This window comes from Diprion similis, chromosome 11 (assembly GCF_021155765.1).
Source record: "Diprion similis isolate iyDipSimi1 chromosome 11, iyDipSimi1.1, whole genome shotgun sequence".
In the NCBI taxonomy this organism is placed as follows: domain Eukaryota; kingdom Metazoa; phylum Arthropoda; class Insecta; order Hymenoptera; family Diprionidae; genus Diprion; species Diprion similis.
Window position 1 is genome coordinate 2007545 of NC_060115.1, and position 21220 is coordinate 2028764.

General features: G+C 46.0%; 3 protein-coding genes across 6 annotated transcripts in view; 2 read left to right on the top strand and 1 right to left on the bottom strand.

Annotated features, from left to right (window-relative positions):
- LOC124412479 (neurobeachin) overlaps positions 1-21220 on the bottom strand; it is a 243182-nt gene that overhangs the window by 18977 nt on the left and 202985 nt on the right. The window lies entirely within an intron of this gene.
- LOC124412483 (protein mab-21-like) lies at positions 3289-5213 on the top strand. Its single transcript, XM_046892379.1, has one exon. The coding sequence runs from the start codon at positions 3537-3539 to the stop codon at positions 4632-4634; it is 1098 nt and encodes a 365-aa protein (XP_046748335.1). The 5' UTR covers positions 3289-3536; the 3' UTR covers positions 4635-5213.
- On the top strand, positions 7956-9798 carry LOC124412482 (protein mab-21). Its single transcript, XM_046892378.1, has one exon. It carries the CDS (start codon positions 8201-8203, stop codon positions 9296-9298), a length of 1098 nt encoding a protein of 365 aa, XP_046748334.1. The 5' UTR covers positions 7956-8200; the 3' UTR covers positions 9299-9798.

A 21220-nucleotide genomic window follows, 5' to 3' on the forward strand; every position in this document is an offset into this window, starting at 1 on the left:
GTCACTAGACAAAATAGGCAAAGGTAAAAATGTAGGTACGAACCCTGCGAGACCCTCTGCAGCGACCGTCAAAAGAGAGCCGCGCTTGTGCGCTCGAAGCGCACTTTGTAAAAGGTAATCGAAGAGGCTACATGCGCACGTATCGTTTAAGCGGCGTAAAACGCGCGTCAAATTACGAGCCGACTTCGATGACTTGTCGACCGTAACAGCTGAATCTATGATCAATCGATGTACGTGTCTGCGGGACGGAATTGAGCAACGGCAATGGCGCCGGAATGTTTAGCCTCTCAAGTCAAAGTCATACGGTTCCATCTCGTGTCGAGAATCGAGGGTTAACGACACTCCCTTAACCCGATTCCCTTCCGTCAGTTCGGACGCGGCACGGGTGTGTAAATAATTCAGGGTATAAACGAATCACGCGTCTAGATGGGATGATGAAAGGCACATTTGGAGCGGTGCCCGGATGACGGTGCTCTCCGTGGCGCAGAGTGTTTGACCCCCGAATTGTACCGCGGGGGGTGGCTGGCTGTGCGCCTGGCTCGTGAATCAAGTCATATTAGCGAAGCGCGGGGATGCGCACCCTCGGTTGTTCCTAGTGGATTGGATTTCGGTGCGCAAATTCGATTAAGTTCCGCGCGCGCGTTCCCTCCGCGTTTTCCGCCCATGCAGATTCGATTCCCGAAGCTCGAATGCACGTTTGCAATTTTTCCAGGTCTCCTCCAGCCGTCGGGACGACGCTGCTTTAAGATATATTTAAATACATACTGGGCAGGTACGTTTGCCCGATAAATTTAGCGAAGGGCGACGTAGCTCACCTCCTAATGAATAACAATTTCAATTTCGCACCGCTCGTAAAACCCGCGAAATTTACTGCTCACGGTACTCGAATCGTGACGAAAATTTGAACGCAATTAAACCGCACTCTCGCATCGATATTTATTTATACAAATGATATTCCGAGGTCAGCGTTAACAATTGGATCGAACCCGACTAACCGTCGCGGCATCGCTGGGCACCTAAATTACAACGTGCGAGCATGACTTATGAATTAACTTTGACAAATTGAATTCTAACATTACAATTTCACAAATCACAAATAATTTTTTTCTCCGTTTGAGCAACGAGCACTAACCCAAGTCAAAGTCTGGAACGTTCTAATACCGGTACGGTAATCAGGCCTCCCAAGAAAATTAAAAACTAAAGAAATTCTGGATTACCAACAAAACGTCAGAATCTACCTTCCAGGTTCTCAAGGGTCTTTGAAATATACTTCCAGGTAATTCGGGACCTTCCAGACCACTGTCCTTCCAAAACTCATGACGCGTTATAGGTATGAAAAGATGTTCGAAGGTGATTCAGGTTACTCAAAGTCAAAGTTTTTGAAAAACGCATTCCTATATGCAATATTGACTTTGAGTTCTCATCGTCGCAGATCGCAGTCTGCTTCTCATGCCGATGTCGAATATTCAAATGATCCTTTCAGCAGAGTTATCGGACGAGGTGCGTGCACCGCATGCCGGATGATCGCGGTGGCATTTCGCGATTACAATACTCTCAGAGAGAAGCACATCGAGGTGTATGTCAGTCGGCCCGAACTCCAAGAAGGTGTGCATTCGTCCACGTACCACCTACGCGCACCGTGCGTCACATGGATGAGCTAGAGGCATAAGGAGGGTACGTGATACACGGGCTTGTGTGCCGATGGCTAATCTGCATATCTTTAAATAGCGATCACGTCATACACCAATGGAACAAGAACGCGACGAGCAGGTTTATTTACGAGAATACAACTTCCTAATCTGCGGTGGATCAAGTGCCCGGCAAAGTTGGAAGACTCTGGGCGAATTTCGGAGCTCCGGGATCAGAATTCGTTCCAGAAACGCTTTACCTCGATTGTTACGAATTTGGAAATAACCGAGAGGATTTTAGTAGGTCTTTGATGAGGTCAATGGCAAACAGATTTTGGAGCTGTATACATGGATTTGACCTATCGTTGGAGGTGAAATAAGACCGTGTTAAATCGTTTGTTGTATAAATTTTGGAAAACGGAAAGAGAAGATATAGCTTCGAATTTCTTGTCTGTCTATAACGCAGCGTGGAGAGGAGTTTCCTGGAAATGAGGACCGTGTGCGCTCTATGCAGCAGTGCATTCTTGGGTATAGATATAATCGTCAACCTTCGTTCGTTCGTCGTTCAGCCCGGACTCGTCGTGGGTAAGGTATACATGATACTTCACATGAAGTAATTTTATATAAATGAAATCCGAGAGGCTCTGCTTTTTTTACATGTGTATGAAAGAAGTTGTAGAGATTGAAAAAAAAAAAAAGAAGAAAGAAAAAGAAAAGAAAATGATGCGCGGTTGAACGATGCCATGCACCGAGCTCGTCTCCTGTGTCCAGCGCAGTGCACATAAAAATTTAAAAGGATAATTTCACGCTTCACTAGGCAGCGGAACCTTTGAGGAAGATCCGTTTCGGAAATTTCGTTGCTCGATTTTCGTTGGTTCGGGATCACTTAACGTTACCACCGCGGTAGTCTGATACTTCGTGATCCACGTAGGTATAATCATACTTGAAGAAAAAAGGACTCGCGGGTAGTATACGTATATACTGCAGTGTCCACAGAAAAGGAGTATTAAAATGAGAATGAGTTTAAATAAATCTTTAAACAAGTAAGGATAAAAGTCTTGTACTCACTTGCTGATATAATTCACATGCAGCGCATGCATGAAGTCCTGCAATAAAACGATACCGTGAATGTCTCGCATCTATTTGCATGTAAACTTGCGAGACACAGGTAGCGTTAATACGGCACGCGATCTTCCTTGTACAGTAGCAAATTTATTCACAAATCGAATGACGCCGGCTTCGACTATGGTATGAAAATTTAGCGATTGCATTACGAACCGAAGTAAAATTATAGATGACTGGCGAAAAAAAAATCTTAGAGAGAAATGAGAAAAGAAACGCATCGCGAAACCCGATCGCGCGACTTCGAGTCAAAGATTCCGAAATTTGTGGAAAGACATCAATACCTGTACCTGAGGGTTGCGTCAGGAGATCGGAGTAAGTGACAGATGCTGGTATTACGGTGTTGGTGCTCTCTGGCACACAATTCCGGGAGAGCATCCGGGGGCGTGGCGTTCCACGCGCACACTCGCGACGCTCGGCGTCGAGAGGCGGTGCCGACGCGTCAAAAGTTTGCCCCCACGTCGGCGCGTTGAAATCGTAGCGCGGGGCGAGCGCTCCGTGTCGGAGACAGCGCACCTGCCAAAGAGACTCAGTGGTCCTCCGGTCGCTGGCGTCGCTATCCAGGTCGCAGACTCGACCTGCACGCGTCTCCCTTGGACTTGCGTTACACGATTGTCATGACGGCGACGAGCGCCTTCAGCCTGCGGCTGACCTGAGGCGAACCCTGACGGGGATTACGGCTGAAAATGACTTCGGCTGTGGGCGAGGTGATCGGATGAAGGAGAGGAAGAGGAAGAAGAAGAGAGAAGAAGAAAGGTCCTCTGCGGAATCGCGAGAGCCGAAGAGATGCTGGTACCGCAGGACATGATGGCGGCGCAGTCGAAGATGCTCTACCAGATAAACAAGTACTATGGTGAACGGGTGCAGGCGCGAATGGTCCAGATTCAAAAGACTATTCGGGAGGTGTGCAAGGTGGTGCAGGACGTGCTGAAGGAGGTTGAGGTCCAGGAGCCGCGGTTCATCTCCTCCTTGACGGAGTGCAACGGGCGATACGAGGGGCTGGAGGTCGTTTCACCGGGGGAGTTTGAGGTAGTTTTATACCTGAACCAGATGGGGGTCTTCAACTTCGTAGACGACGGCACGCTGCCGGGCTGCGCGGTCCTGAAGCTCAGCGACGGCCGGAAGCGCTCGATGTCGCTTTGGGTCGAGTTCATCACGGCCTCCGGCTATCTATCGGCTCGCAAAATTCGCTCGCGATTCCAGACCCTGGTAGCTCAGGCCTGCGACAAGTGCGCATACAGGGACTCGGTGAAGATGATCGCCGACACGACCGAGGTCAAGCTCAGGATCCGGGAACGATACGTCGTCCAGATCACCCCGGCTTTCAAGTGCTCCGGCGTCTGGCCACGCTCGGCGTCGCATTGGCCGATTCCCCACATTCCCTGGCCTCATCCCAGCCACGTGGCCGAGGTCAAGACCGAGGGTTTCGACCTGTTGTCAAAGGAGAGCGTCGCCATGCAGGGAAAACAGTCCGCGATGGAAGGTGACGCCTGGGTGTTGTCCTTCACCGAAGCGGAGACGCGGCTGTTGCAAGGCGGGTGCCGTCGGCGGTGCCTGAGCATCCTTAAGACCCTCCGCGACCGGCACCTAGACTTGCCCGGCAACCCGGTGAGCAGCTATCACATGAAGACGCTGCTCTTGTACGAGTGCGAGAAGCATCCTCTCGAAGCCGAATGGGACGAGGCTTGCCTCGGGGACAGGATAAACGGCATTTTCTTGCAGCTGATATCCTGCCTGCAGTGTCGAAGATGTCCGCACTACTTCCTTCCGAACCTTGATCTATTCAAGGGCAAGTCGCCCAGCGGATTGGAGAACGCTGCTAAGCAAGTGTGGCGACTTACTCGCGAACTTCTGACCAATAGTCGAGCTCTCGAGCACCTCTAGTACCCTCACCGAGTACGATATTATAATATATTATATAAACATCGGTTTAATGTGAATACCGCATTGATTTTTGAGCTTGAACGTTCGTGCTTTCGGACGTGTAAAAAATCGCTTCGTTAAACTTTGCGCTTGGTGACGTGCGGCGTTATTTGCCAATTTTTATTTATTCCACCCACCGAAGAAATCCACTCCCAGCGATCCAGTCTACGAGGGCCAGTTTTCAATACCGTACTATGTGTAACTATTTTGCGTCGTCGTATAGACCAGAAACTTCAAAAGCTATGCTAGAACTTGTTTGTGAATTTTCGTACTATATAATAAAGCGTAATGTGATTTTTTTATCGATTACTACCACTATACCATTTATCCTTACTATGACGTCATTACATGTATTATTTATAGTTGATCGCGAATTTCTGTACCCAATTAATATACGGTCCATATAAATCCTCAAAGAGATTCCGCGCTACTGCGTATATTATATATTGTTGACTGTAAATAGTTTTTTCTATGTTACTATATTTTATATTTGAAAGGAAGAGAAAATTATTTATTTGTTAAAATTAAACCTTTATATTTACAAACAATAAAATTGTATATATGTACCGAACAATTGAGTAATGTATTTACTTAGAAACAAAAAAAATAAACAATTTCCCATAAACCATGTACAGCTCACTAATTAAGTATTATTATAACGATGTAGAATGAATTTTATTACTATGTTTCCGACACGATTGGCAATGATTGGTTTGAGAAAAAAAAATTGTTTCCTATCGAAGAATCGTCCGTAAAACACAGACCTTATCTCCCGCGTAACGCAATTTATTTCACCATAAATAAGGAGAGGCGATCAGTTTCATCGGAAGACGAGGGAAAAAAATAAAAATTCTTTCCGAACAGTTGTAGGTATGGCATTCGACGAACACCTGTTGGAAAAGAAACAAGAAATTTACATGCAATGCGTTGGCGGGCTGTATTTGAAAATATAATGACGGAATAGAGATAGGTGATTTTTTTCTCTTTCTGTCGATCTACGTCCAAACTAACAATTTCTAAAAATTGATCTTCAGCAAAACGATGAATTGCAAGAATTTCGATAATTTCCTTCCTAGTTTTCATTTTCGCATATTAATAACGCGGTAGGTAAATGATGCCAAGTTTCACGACCCCTTCACTTCCGACATCGAGGGGAAGAGAGAAGATCTTCAATTAAGAGTTTCAGATGTTCAATCTCAGCAACGTTTCTTTTTCTTTCTCAAATTCTTTTGTCCCTCGCAGTCAATTATAATAATTTACTAAAAAGACGCGACGCGACGTGAGCAAAGGTACGTGACATTTGAATTTCCACGACGGAAGATGTAGGCATTCTTGTAAACGACGACGTGAAGTAACCGGAGGCCGCTACCAGTTATTACCTGGTTTTCGTTGCCTCCCAAAGTCTTAATGAGTTCTGATAATTATCCCGCTGTATAGAGACGGTTATGTATACTGAGTGTCGACTACGACTGAATTAAAGATTTTTATCAGACCCCAGACCCAAGACGTTGTACGTTCCGTTTTACCTCTGTATTTCTATATTCCAACTGTCCGTGGCCCCCAGGAAGAAAAGGAACTATTTCATTCGTTAATTTATCGGGTACCTGATGCCCAGCCTGGCGCCCATCATTAAAACGACCTGTTCGCTGGTTCTCGTTGTTTAAGGAATTCCTTCTTCATCATTAAAATTACCTTATTAGCCACGGACTCACTTCTCCGCACGAAGAGAAGCACAGCCACAACGAACCTGCGAGAATCGGGTTCCTTTTTTTCTGATCTGTCTATAGATTATACGTTGGGACTCGGTTATTTTTTTTAGGAAAAGCGATCGTGAATCTAAGTGAAGGATGAAATCTCGATATCTATACGTGAATCACATTCCTTGGTTCAAATTATTCAAACCTGCGAGAAACACGTTATACCAACTTCCCAGAATTTGAATCATTGTGTAAAAATTTTCTCCACACACACCGCATCGCGCAATTTCGGAAATTCTATACCCTGCATTTTTACCGGAGTTTTTTTGAAACGCATGTGGTTAACAGACACGTCGAACCGGCTTGTATCTCCCGCGTTAACATCGACGGACACTTTTATTACTGCAATAAACACGAGGATGAAGACAAGAGTCGAACGTTAGTCAGCACTATAAACCGACGATCAGTTCATGATTGTCTTTAACAAATTACGGGCAACATAGCCAGAGCAGTCAAGAAAACAAAGAGAGACTTTCATGGTTACACGCGCGTTTTTAAGTTCATCGCCGCAGGTTTACTACCTCAATGAATGACCGAAGGACGAGACCTTCTTCCACATCCATGACCCGTCAGATTATGGTATACCTACTAGAAGAAACTGCTGATGGCTTTGTTCCTTCTTTGTTGATTATGGCCATAAAAAAGCAACCAAATCTTGACTCTGAAATAATTGATATTTTCACTTTGCAAAATATACTGATCCAAAGGGTCAGACCATATTTCTCGATGTCAATCATTAGGAAATCCTTTCAATTGTCATGTTCGCTGATCCAAAAGTACCAGAACATTAGCAAAATCAAACGTTTCTACATTTCTTTAGACTACTAGAAATGGAGACAACAATTCCCTGACCAGAACACATTTTGAACATCAAAGTTCGATTGTTTTACCACGAGGTTTTACCTAGATCAGTGTTTTCCAAACTGGATTCAGAAGAGGATCTCATCAAATAGAGTTTCAGACAAAGAGCTCCAATATATCTTGACCAATTCTGGCGTATCGCAAGAAGATTTCCGGGATTTTCACAACTTTCATGCTGGTTCCCAGTGAACGCAACAACGAAAATCATCAAGGATTTCCATACACTTGATGGTAATTGAATTCAGTACTTTTGGCGTACTTGGAGAGCTTGCTCGTGTAGACTTGAAATGAAAAAAAAAAAAAAAATCACACCGGCGTATTGTTCGTAGGAAAACCATATCCAACAAGAGTATTTCAGAATGATGTTGGGGTAAAGTCGAAGATCCGGTAAATAATTCGTTGCAGAAACCAAGAGACACGCATCGTAGCCTCACGCACGATACGACGAAACGCGTGGCGGGCAATATAGTGTGCGTAATATCGGAAGGGGGAGGACGACTAGATGTTCGGGTATCCGGATCGATCGCAGTAGGCGTTGCCGAGGGGGCGTCGGACGCGGTACGGCGCTCGAGGATTGGCGGGTTGCCGGCGTCGAGTAGGGACGCCGGGTCTCGTCTCACCTGCCTCTCGGCCCTCAGTAGGAGGCAGAGGTAGAGTCGGCGAGAGGTGGCAGCCGCAGTCCTCATTCCGCTCCAGCGTCGAAGACGTGTCCGTAGCCGCCGACGATCCACCGATTTGAAGACCTCGCGCGTCTTCGTCGTCCGCCGCGACGTGGCCGTTTCGGCTCGCCGCCGAGGGTAGCGGGATTGATTGGATAAGAGTTCGTTGTAGAAGCGTCGGTGCCAGGGTGCAGGATGCGGTGAGAGATTAGCGGTTCGATCCCTTGAAGTGAAGAGCAACCGATCTACGATGCTGGTTCCGCCTGACATGCTGGCGGCCCAGTCGAAGATGGTGTACCAGATAAACAAGTACTTCGGCGAGCGGGTCATGACGCGTAAGAGCCAGGTGACCAAGACCATCCAAGAGGTCTGCCGGGTCGTCCAGGACGTGCTGAAGGAGGTCGAGGTCCAGGAGCCGCGGTTCATCTCCTCCTTGACGGACTACAACGGTCGCTTCGACGGTCTGGACGTCATATCGCCAACGGAGTTTGAGATCGTTATATACCTGAACCAGATGGGCGTCCTGAACTTCGTAGACGACGGCACGCTGCCGGGCTGCGCGGTCCTGAAGCTCAGCGACGGCCGGAAGCGCTCGATGTCGCTTTGGGTCGAGTTCATCACGGCCTCCGGCTATCTATCGGCCCGCAAAATTCGCTCGCGATTCCAGACCCTAGTAGCTCAGGCCTGCGACAAGTGCGCATACAGGGACTCGGTGAAGATGATCGCCGACACGACCGAGGTCAAGCTCAGGATCCGGGAACGATACGTCGTCCAGATCACCCCGGCTTTCAAGTGCGCCGGACTCTGGCCGCGGTCGGCATCGCATTGGCCGATTCCCCACATTCCTTGGCCTCATCCCAACATCGTCGCCGAGGTGAAGGCCGAGGGCTTCGACATGCTGTCGAAGGAGTGCATCGGACTGCAGGGAAAACAGTCCGCGATGGAGGGTGACGCTTGGGCTCTGTCCTTCATCGACGCGGAGAACCGGCTGCTGCAGGGCGCGAGCCGCAGGCGGTGTCTGAGTATCCTTAAGACCCTCCGCGACCGGCACCTAGACTTGCCTGGCAACCCGGTGACCAGCTATCACATGAAGACGCTGCTCTTGTACGAGTGCGAGAAGCATCCTCACGAGGCCGAGTGGGACGAGGCTTGCCTCGGTGACAGGATAAACGGGATATTCCTCCAGCTAATATCGTGTCTTCAGTGCCGACGGTGTCCCCATTATTTCCTACCCAACCTGGACCTCTTCAAGGGTAAATCGCCCAGTGGACTTGAAAACGCTGCTAAACAAGTGTGGAGACTTACGAGAGAGTTGCTAACAAATAGCCGTGCCCTAGAAAAGTTGTAGTAGAATTTAACGAAGGGAAACGGGAAACGAAACGGAAATTTATCTGAACAGTGTCACCGTCTTAGTTCTCGTCGTTCTCGTTGTTCTTGTCGTTCTCGTCGTTCGTCTTCGCGTATGCGTTATACATTACATTATTACATAATAATAGGGATCCCGGCAATATTAGGTATATGTGATTCAACTGTGTTTCCGTGTCTAACATTATCGTGCCATATAATAATATAACGAGTCGTGCAAATGACGCTCTAATTTCCTTCCTCCATTTTCGTTCACGTTCAAAATTGATATAACGTACACTTACATGTTCGCACAGACTGCAGTGTGAAAAATAATTCAAACAAGCTTTGTCTAAGTGAGTGTCAACGGCAAAAAAAACTCTTGTGTGTTTATCAGTTGTGTAGAAATCGAGAGAAAGGGTCGTTCTCCGCGCCAAGTATATACAATATAAAAGAAACAGGAAGGAAAAAAACACGAACAGTGTATATATATGCATGTTAGTATATATACATCCATATACGCAAAAGTCTGTCAGCAATCGCGTATCGCTCTGTACATAATATAACATTACACATTATATATTATAAAGATATTTATTGATCTGTAACAAAAAAAAAAAAAATAATAACTGAAAAATATATAGTAATATTTATATGAAAAATCATAATACCTACGTGCAACGCGTTATAGAAAAAATTATTTCATTACTACAACCTACGTCATATCGTTCATACTCTAGTTTCCCTATTTTCTGTTACTTTTCTTCACGTTGTAACGGCTCAGAAAATCAATTCGACACGAAGTCAAGCATAGGAACGACAAACATTCGTAGAAAATTTTTTTTCACAATTTTTTTTCTTGCAAAACGATTAATGTGCCGCCAGATAGAAGAAGCCAGATCGAAATCCGTTCGGAACTCGTTCAAAATTTGAAGATACAATAATTTAGCAAACCTACAAGCCATTCAAGTACGAGGAGATATTTATGTGCATATTCAAATTCAAAGTAGGTATAACGGTGTAGAGTAAAGATCTGTCTTAAACTGTGTAAATGTAACTAACGACCGGTCCCTGAGATACCACAAACCACTTTTAGACGAGTCCATAAACTTGTCGGACATCGGGAATTTCTTACTAGACTGCAACTGCCTAGATTTTCGCTAATGACTAGCTCCGAATTCATTGTAACCTCATGTAATCGCCGTGAATGATTTTCGGGTTAAGGATACGCGATGTAAATCCATTTCTTTAACTATCTCAGAGTCACGACCATAATTTCAGAGTTTGATTTGCCGAATCGCATGAATTCCATTATCTCACGGGTTATCTTGATCTTATCTTGCACCAGCGTGGTTAAAATTCGCAAAAACCGCGGAGATATTATTATCATTCGATGCGAACGTTGGTTACTTGTTACTTTTTTCCGTTATTACAGAAACGGCTAGGCTATGTTGAATCACGCGGTGGCTTCGACGAGGCGCGTTTTGTTTTAGTCAGGACACTTGCCGTCGGTGATTTCAATTGCACGGCCCAGGCGAGCTGGCCTAGAACGAGCTTTCCATAACTTATTAAATAACAACCATCCATAGTCCCAGTATTCAAATTTCTAAAGATATTTTCGCACACTTTAGCTCTGGGCAATTGAGCAATCACCTAGTCGATCCGTTTGAAATATTTCCGAGTTTCTTTCTTTGATGTGAATCCCTGGTTATAATGGAATATTTTTTTTTTTAAACACTTTGAACAATTTCAAGAGGCTGTTCATCCGGGATAACAAATGCAATGAGTTAGCAACTTGTTTTTTCCACGTTGTTTTTTTCTCTCTTCCGTTCTCTTCTCGTCTACTTTGTTGTTTAAATTTCTTGACACGATCCAGCTGTCAATACAGAATTCAAACGCTGCGTCTCATTGTCAGTCTAGTTTTATTCTTTTCAAATAACATTATGACAAAGACTTGGACGAGGTTATTAGCCAGAAGTTTACGTTTTACGGGGGCATTGAATTTCATTGGGGGTTGGTTAATGTTTGACGAAACACGCGAGACAATATTGATCTATCACAGCAGGCCGGCTTTTCCAAGCCATGCTGAGGGAGAGTTGCCGGTTTCTCTCCACCGTACATCGTACGAAAATTTTCGAAAAGTTTTTGTCTAATTCTCTTTTAAATCACGGAATATCATACAGCGAAGGTGAATTTTTTCAAACAATTTTGCAAAACCCAATTCAAGATCTGTGCACCCACAATTCGAGTCTCTATCATTTTTTTCACAGTTTTTTCGTACAAACAAGGAGGTAAACAGCTGATTTAAGCGTGCTCACGATGTGACATATTGCGTAAGGTTAACACGTGCCCACGACGTTACCTGTTTTAGGCATATCAAATGAGAAAGTACGGAACGTGACTTGATCCGAGTTCACGTGGACCCCGCGCGATAAAGATTCAGGCCCAAAATCTTGACTCGAAGTAATTAATTCTGCGTTCGCCAGAGTAAACCGTTGTAAAAGCGACTCATAGTCAGTCATTTGCGTGCAAACATAAAATATAGCTGATGATTGATGTATCAGGAATGTAAAGATAGTTATAAATTTCCCAGCGCAGGGTGAAGTCGGTTTTCATCCAAACTAATTGGTACTGTAGCCGCGTGATTTTACGAGCACCGGTGTAATTTGCGGTGAAAAAACGAAGGTAAAAAAACAGAAATAAACAAAAATTAGGAATAAGAGTAAACGGTTATATTCTAATGCGAATTTCTCACCGCGATTATATTATATATACTGTATAATAACGTGTGAAACCTGAATAAATTCAGACATGTATGTATACGACACCATATCCTAATCACGGCGTCACACAAATTTCGACTCATAGAACGATCACGCTATATTTCAATCCTGTTTTCGTAATAATTTTTTTTTTTTTTGAATTTTTTTCTGCAGTGCACGATTCTCACTCGAATGTCTATAGAAGAAATTTTTTTCTCGTTACCGCACAAACACCAGCTCGAGAATAGGTGGGGCAGTACCACGTATAAACTGGGCATCAAGATGAGAATGAAGAAGAAAGAAGCAAATAAAAAAATAAAAAAAATAAAAAAAACCGTAAGTAGATATCAAGTTACACAGGAGGTCGCGCGGAATTTTTAATGGCCGCTCGACGTATGTGCAACGGCGGATAAGCCAAGTCGGGTTAATCTCGGTTTGAAAAACAAAGGGAAAGATGGAGTGGAAGGACCCAAGAAAGACCAGGGCCTTAATGAGACGCTCGGGCAGCGATAAGACCCGGCAAAATTCCTGTCCCTGGCCCCGTGTAGGGATCTCCGCTTAGTCTTATTGCCCCGAAGAAGGCTGTGGGACCCAGCTTGGCATAAACTTGGCGGCTTTATCTGCCGGTTTATAGCGTCGCGTCCTGCGTCGGAGGCGCGGGAAGAGGGCAGAATGGATCGGACCCTCCCCCCACCCCGCGCCAATTACAATGTTTGTTTTCGCGGATTCCTTGCACTCTTTGTTTCGTTACCGCTTCCTTTGCTTATGTGTGCCTCTGCAGACACTCATGGAGACCGTCGAACACGCGAGATAATCTATGGCGCCGCTAAACTCGAAAGGACCCTGATATCCTGAAGGGTCCGCCCTGATCTGCGGATAGAGGAATCTTATAGCCCGTAAGGTTTCAGCTGTATAGAAGGAACTGGTCCCATCATTTACATACCCTTATGTTATACCGACGCTGCAGCCGCTCGGCCGCCGATTCTTTCTCTCGTTCCGATCCTTCTCGTCCTTCCGATCTTCGGGACACTGGGTGTATGCAAATTTCTGCGAAATAATCGCCGAGTCATTTTTCCTGGGACTTGTTGTACGGATAATGATATCATTATATGGCAATCGTCATCGTCGTCTCTTCGTCTTCATCCGCGTCGGTTTGTTCGACAAAGATTTTCTCGTTTCACCAATCGCACCGCGAGTTTTCACCGTATGAAGTCGTGGTTTCGAGCCGCAAAGTACGGAGGAGACCGCCATGCATATATACTATGCTCGTTATTCTAATTGATCCGGTGAGCTCTTATTACCGAGGCTTCTCTCCTCTCTTGGGGCCTCACGGCTACGTCCACGACTAAGAGTCCCAATCAAACAGGTCCGCGTAATTGGTAGTTGCTTCGTGCCTCTTCCCTCACCAGAGGGCACAGAACCGTTCCAACGATTTTCGCAAACATGTCAAGAGCCTGCAATGTACGCAGCTACTCCTCGTTATGCAAACGGGCTTGAGGAATCGGGCCGGAATTTTCACCCATAGCGTGGTTAAAAATATTGTTGCGAATGGCCCATTAGCTGTTCTTTATTATTCAACGTTTATCTTTCGTTTTCTTCAATTTTTCATCCTCCCACGTTCGCTTTTCCTCATCGCATTCCGCACCAGCAGGGACCCCATGTGCACGACGGTCCCTTTAGCGCTACTTGAGCGCACTTCCTTGCACCACCATCGCCACTTATGTACACCACTGAAGTCAAGGGTTCTAGGGTGTTTCAAAGTGGGCGCGATCATGGCGTGTACTACCGCCAAACATTACAGACACAAGTTTATGGCCAAAACCACTCAAGAATATATCGCTGCTCCACGGGTAATGCCCGGTGTTCACTGTTTAAATATTCACACTGCAAGGCGACCGCCCTGCTCGAAAACTCACCCTGGATAAATACAAGGAGTGAAAAACTTCTCGGAGACTTTTCATTCGCAAATTTAAATTCAAATATTTCAGGGAACATTTTACCATGCAGTCTACGGGCGTTTTGCCGATCTTGATTTTCTCGCAGGATAATAACGGACCGATATAGAGCCGAGTATCAATACGGACCCAAAAGTCTCTTTGGGGAGAAATTTCGTCGAGTGATGCGTTTAGGCCGGTTCTTAATCTCAAAGACGGAGCTCCGAGGGTCCGCACTTCTGGAGCAATTAGGCGCATGGCCTGTCATTATCTTCTTCCTCGGGCAATTAATGGTGATTAGGCGCGTTTGTCGGCCCGGGAAATTGCTGCACTCGGTATAAAACACGGATAAGAGCGATAAGGAGGGAGGGTGACGACAGTCTGCGGTTCGGCGACGAGAAAGCGGGGGAGAGAGAGAATCGGGTGTCACGGCTGCAGGGGCATCCGGTGATCTGGTTTCTGTCCTCCCTGTACGCTGCAGTTTTTCGGTGCACACACCGAAGCCGCTGCTCGTGAGTTGCGACACGTATAACCCCGAAGAGGCGCAGGCGAAGACGTATTCGACCAAATGCGTTGAAACCTGCTTCACTAAATTACACCCGGTGCAGCTCCGAGGCTTTTACAAAAAGTCATCACGGTCTCGAAGACTTTGTGACCGGTCTTTTAGCCCACAAAACGATCAATCGAACTCGGGGAATTTTTCTTTCTCGATATTTGACGCGGTCCTGATTCAATATGAAGTAGAATTTTATCAACGTAGTAAAAATTTTCGTAGGAATAATTAAGAATAATATTTTTTCTATAATGATCTTAGTTTCCCGTTTCACGATGCTTATCGAAATTTTTCACGGCTAGGTTGGCTCTGTTAGTTAAAATTTATATTACTTTGGTCGAACTTTTACAAGAATCATGTACGATGAAATTGATTCGATGAGCAGCTTCGTCGATCTATTTCAGGACGAGTTTAGCGTTTACTCATAAGTACTTCTAGTTAGATCGATACTGAGGCCACGTTTGTATGAAACAAACAAACCGTTGTACACAGGTAATAACGGTTATCATAAAATCGAAATTGGTTTCAAAATTCGTGGTAATTTTTCATGGATTCCCAGAGACCGAAAAAGCCTCGAGTATTATTTTTGTTTTTCTTTTCTGTTCACACCTTCAAGTAGTTATATACGAAAGAAAGATAGACACACTTCGGATTAAGTGAATAAACATGTAATATACGTATATACATATTAAATTGCGTGGCTTATGATATTCACTTACCTGGACAGGTGCTGACAACTGACAAGTGACTCTTATAAACTTCTTTCCTCCGTCGCTTATAACAAGAATATCTAATTACGTAAATTGTTTCGCATTTTTCCGTCGTCATTATATATTTCATGCGATGCATCGCGGGAAAGAAGAAACAAACTCGAGGGTTGGGACCCCGGTATAGGTCGCTTTGAATTGATATAAATGGTTCAAACTTCTCCTCGGAGACCCTGAATTCGACGTATCTGATGTCTGCTAGGTGGGTAGACCGAAGAATAATTGTATGGCGTGCGGAAGATGGATAAAGTTGTAGCGTCAAGAAACAAGGGAGAGAAAAAGACCTCGCGCAAAGTGGATACACGATATCGAAAGTCATCGAGGATCGAAGTTAACTCTTAAAACGGCTTCTTGGTGAGCAGAAAAAATATGTTAAGAAAATGAGACACTTGAAAAATGAAATGAGAAGAACATCTCGCTTTACAAGACCGCCGAGTGCTTTTCGGAGGCAAAGGGTTGACGGAAATTTATGGTGTAATTAAAAGAGCGATCAGGTTATTAATAATAAATTTTTCACGAGGCTGTAGCTGAACCCTTTCGACGCAGTTGCGACGCCGTGCGGGATGAAAATTGAACTCGAGGGAGCTTCGCGCCCTTCGGTCTAACCAAATCGCGTTTTAGAGAACGGGTTAAGCGTCGGGGATCAAATTTCATAACAGTAACGAATATTAAAAAGACGCGATAGACGCAGTCAAGTGCTTTCTGCTGCACTCGGAATTACTAATCGAGCAAAGAAGAGTTGACTCGAGAATTCAAGAGTAAGATTCTTGGCAGCGATGCGGAGCAATTCACTACGTGGTGAATTGAGACTCAGGCATGGAGGGGGAGATGCGGAATGGTGGATTTCGCATCTTGGAAGATAACTCCGGCGCACGTGGAGTTTAGTGTAAAATATTCGGTGTTGTATACCCGATAGTAATACAAGCTACGTGTCCTTCTCCTCGAGCGGTAAGATTAATTTCGGTTGTAAAGGAAATAAGCTATATGGACCGGATCGGGCGTAGAGATAAAGTGCGAACTTCACCACCGGTGAGAGATGAGCCTCTGCATACAGACCGCAAATCTGCGGCGGAAGTGAATCTGAGAAACGCGCCTACCGCGATTCTACATCACTCCAAATCCGTCGCAGAGTCATTGCCGAGGTGATCGGGCGTAGAGTTGTGGCAAAGGCAAGGTTAAGACCGAGTTTTCCAACTAATTCTCGTATTTTCTCACGCCTATGGTGGGTCGCGTTACTTTCGGTCCAAGTATTTCCGGGCTTCCCGGCAAGACAAGCGTGACTGGTATAACTGGAGGTGGACCGAGTGGTTCGCGATTCGGTTTTAATCCGAATCGAAATTTGATTAGTTCCGGGATGATCGCGGGCCCCTCGCTCACCCTGCACCCTCCCCGACGTTAGCCCGAAGATTTATGGGGCGCTCTTTTCGCTGCAGTACGAAGGCCAAAGCTGGAAGAAGAGAGGAAGTGCTGCTCGATCCCGAGGGACGCGAGGCTCAGAGAACCGTCTGAGAAGAAGGAGGAATACGAGTGTGCGGAGAAAGATGAGGAGAGCGGCAAACATCGGTCTATTTCTGGGGCGCTTTCGGGTCTTTCGAGTCCCTGGTTCCAGGCGCAGGGAGGGAGAGAGGATGGATGCATCCTTTCGCTTGAATTATCACCGCCTCCAATACACGAGGTTCTCTCTCGCGTCCCTCGCCCGCTCCGCTCCGCAGAGACGAGATTGAGGCTACATTTTTTGCCCACAAAAAAATCCCTTCTCTCTGTCTCCGTGAGTTTTTATTTATTTTATTATTGTTTTGTTTTTTTTTTTGCTCTCTTTCTCTTTCCTATCTCGAGTGTATCACTCGCGCTCTTAACTTTGGAAACTCGCTAAGCATATATCGGCTGTTTACACTCGTAACTTCAAAGACAACAGCCGCGGGGTTTCGATTTTTTTCTCATATTTGCTCGCTGCTTTTTTTTTTTTTTTTCTACTCGAAAATTCGTCGCCACGTCGGATGACGATCTTTTCCTTCGGAGTCGCACAATAATAGCTTACGTACTCACCGTGTAGGCTGGTGCATCATGGCGATCATGAGTTCCGTAAATGCATTTGGTATTACTCACCTGAAACAGAAATAAGACACGAGAAAGTTGTAAAAAGTTGTTGCAAGTTTTCACTGACAATGAAACGATTGTGTATACAGTTAGAATTTCGAAGACTTCCGGGGTGGATTTGACGATCGAATGGTGGAATGGTAGATACTACATCGGCGTACTGTGATCTTTTCGGGAATTCAGCATCCCGAAGGAACGAGGATCAGAGGCGAGTCTGGGTCTGGTATTCCAGGAAAGGATTGTTAGGCTTGTACATATCTCACCGCATCAACATGCTGCCAACAATTAATCCGGAGGAACATAACCGAATAACCGAAGGGGGTAACCCTATACTCGAAGCGAAGGAAGCCTCTGGCATCCAGTCGCCGCGATCCTCCCGGTCCCGATCTCTCGTATCATATTTCGTGTTATTCAAATGCGAACAATGCCATTAAAGGATTTCTACGGTAATCCTTTCCCGTTGCCGCCTTGTATGTACACCAGCCTGGCAACCATAGGCAGTCGGCGGACAATAACTCCGAGTTTACGGCACAACGTACAACGCACCGGGTACAAACAACTCGGCACAATGCGTTGGGTTCCTTCCTATCTGCAAGCTTTGTTCTTACTGATCGCCGAGCGGCTCGAGTCACCCCTTATTTCCTATTGCTTGAAAAAAAAAGGTGGTTTTCAATTCCCGTTTGTCGTTTGAACGTGCTTTGTCAAAGGGTCTTAACGTTATTGGCCTTCTTTTGAAAAAACGCACACTCTCGGTCAGTATCCGTACAAGGATCTCTTTATCTCCGTCGTTACAGCTAGCAAATCTCTGCCACTAGACGAACTCGTTCTTCCCACATCGCGGTGACATTTGCTTTCCGATTTGGTCGATTGCGCTGACGATATGAGAGCGAAACACGGCGGCGATGGTGAATCTGCACGAATGAGTCGGGGGATGAAGTCATCACCGTCGGAGTAAGACCGGCGAAACCCCCCGCCGTCCTTCTACCCTGCAGCTGCTCGCTCGGAAACAATCACATTATATTTTGTACATCAACCAACCCACCCTCCTCGAAAGCTAGCCTACCCTGACTCGACCATGCCGCTCGTTTCCCCCGTTGGCGTCAGGGAGGCCAGACTAATGTAATGTAATGATTCCTTATTTATTTAACGGCGGGAGATCTTCTGGTTAATTCATAGATCCGATTATGCCGTAATTAAGTCAGTTTTAAGACACCTTCTACGGATGAGCTGAGGTATTGTCAAGTCTTGGTTAGGAAAAATTCACGTACCTACAGTGAAACGGCTTGGCAGGCTTCATCGACGATCGATGCGTTGTGCGAACTCTCCGTAACTTGAGATCCTTGTCGTCTGACTTGGGGCGACAGAAGTGGTAGAGAAGTTTCGGTACACTTGCTCAATTTGTAATAACATGTGACTATGAATGGTGAGAGGGGGTCGTCGGTCAGGGGTCATTGGGATTCATATTATAAATGCATTAAATACTCTGGACTGACTTTACCGCGTGGAGGAAGATGAGTCAGGGTTCTGGGATCATTGGGGTGGCAGGTGGCGCTAATTTCACGGACCGACGGCTGTGACGGATGCAGGGCGTCGCGACGTAGCGAGTACCACCGACCATTCCTTCCGCGCGAGCACTCGTCACACGTGATCGCTTCAACGAGCACCGATGTCATGGCTTGTTTTATGGGAAGCTGTGCGGTGGGTGTAGAACCAAGGATCATGGAAGAGGCTGACGGAGAGTGAAGCGCATATTCGTCAACACGGGATTTACCCAACGACGACGACGACGATGATGATGATGATGATGATGACGAAGATGAGGTTCGCTGTTTGGAAAATCGAACCCGGCAAAGAGTTTTGACGGTTCTCACGGACTAGGAAAGCATTATCGCGTGGGTGCTGGACGCGACGGCTACACCATATCTTTATGTGTCCCTTATACCTATATGAATTTCGGGGCTAGCGCGCGCGCGCGCGTGTCTCATTAGTGCTAATGAGTAATGAGCCGATGATTAGAGAAGGCGGGGCAGGGGCGTGGCTGGACCCTTGATCCTACCGACAGAGTAAAAGCGAGGACGAAACTTCCGTGACTTCGGACTACACTCTGCTGCAATTCGCGCTGAAAAGGTAAGGCAGAAAGTAGGTCGCCCTTTTTGTCCCAAATTTTAGTTATATTAATTATCAAGAAACCAAGTTCCTACCTACCATTTGCCAAATTAGTCAATTACTGATGAAGTTTAAAGATCAGTCGGAATGAAACTTAGATCTTGTATGAACACACCTTTGAAAAAGTAAGCTGCGCCAGAACGTTCCTTCGTGACTTTTTCCCAGATTTGACTAATGAATAGTTTCAATTTTGAATTGGCTAAAGTCGAGCGATTCAGATGCTCTTCCCAGCCTCACTTGCACTGTGCCAAGTGAAGAGATGGTCAGAGGATACGAGCCGAGGGTCCGTGACGGATTCGGTAAAGATAAAAGAGGGATCGTTTGCTTAGCCGTGAATTCATTTTGAGCCCGAGGCGTCGGTTGGTGTCGGACAGCGGTCTCTCTAAAGAGTTTGGTGCTTTGATTAGGTCGTTAAATCTGCTAATGCACCAGCATAAAACCACTGATTTAACGAAGGACGTCGGTTTGGACGTCGGCCTTTTCTAGACTGGATCTAGCCATTGCCTGAACAACGCTTGAAACGATCATCTCGATACGAGGCTGACGAAATCGACAAACAAATACCAGACACTCAATCGAGGATTGGACATCCTTATTCGAGGAAGGGTGCACACACAAAGACGCATCGCTTCTTTCCCCGATATTCAATGACCGTAATTGATTTTGATCGATACTTAGAGTCTGGTGTCACGCGGCGTCTTGTTTAGGATGGCTCACGGGCTGTTTGTTGGTAAAAAGTTCATCTGATCGCAATCATCGATCACGAGGTGGCTTCGGCGATGGTCGATTAGTTTTTGCGCGGTTCCTTTTATGCGCGGCATTTGACGGAGCTTCACCTGGCGTCGGTGGATCTCGATCCATGGCCACGATAAAGGCCGAATGTTGGATGGTAAAAAGGTGCGCAAGACAAGATGGACGGTTGCCTGCGACCGCAGGAGCACCTCAGGATATAAAGAATGAGAAACCTAAACATATTAGTTGAAACAACTAAAAATTTCTTCCCCAATTATGCGCGGCTGTGAATACCGGAAAAATTTTAGCCTCGATACAGTAACGACATAATAACGGATGAAAAGGTTGTTTGAAAGTTTTTGGTAAAGCTGAGAAGAAGAAGGCGGGCGTCCCGCGGTTAGTGTCAACGTTTGACTTTACGAGTTACGAGAGAGAACTGCCAACGAGGAGAATGGAAGAAAGGCCCATGAACGCGGGGGTCCATGGCGCACAATGCCCACCCGTCGTGGCGCCCGGCCCTCAGACTCCCGGGCGGGAGCCGAAGATCCGTTCACGAGGTTCGTCAGCCAACTTTTTCCTTTCTATATTAAACGGTTCACTCCTATTCCCGCGGGTCAAGCCAGGACTCGTGAAGAGGAAGAAGGACCGTTTAGCACGACGGATGCTCGTTCCTTGAAAGCATTTGCAAAAATTGTTGAGCACTCTAAAATCCCGGTGAAAGTGTAACAGTCCAGGTCAATGCCGAAACGACCGATCCGGGAGCTTCGTCTTACGCTTGTTCAAGCTCAAAGAAGAAGGTCTCTTCGATGAACAACCTAACGCTGAAGCTGATGCCCGTTCTTTTTACTCCTTTGCCAGGACTAGGTATGATATAGCTTCTTCGCGTCTGCAACGAAGTTGCCGAGGATCATTGTG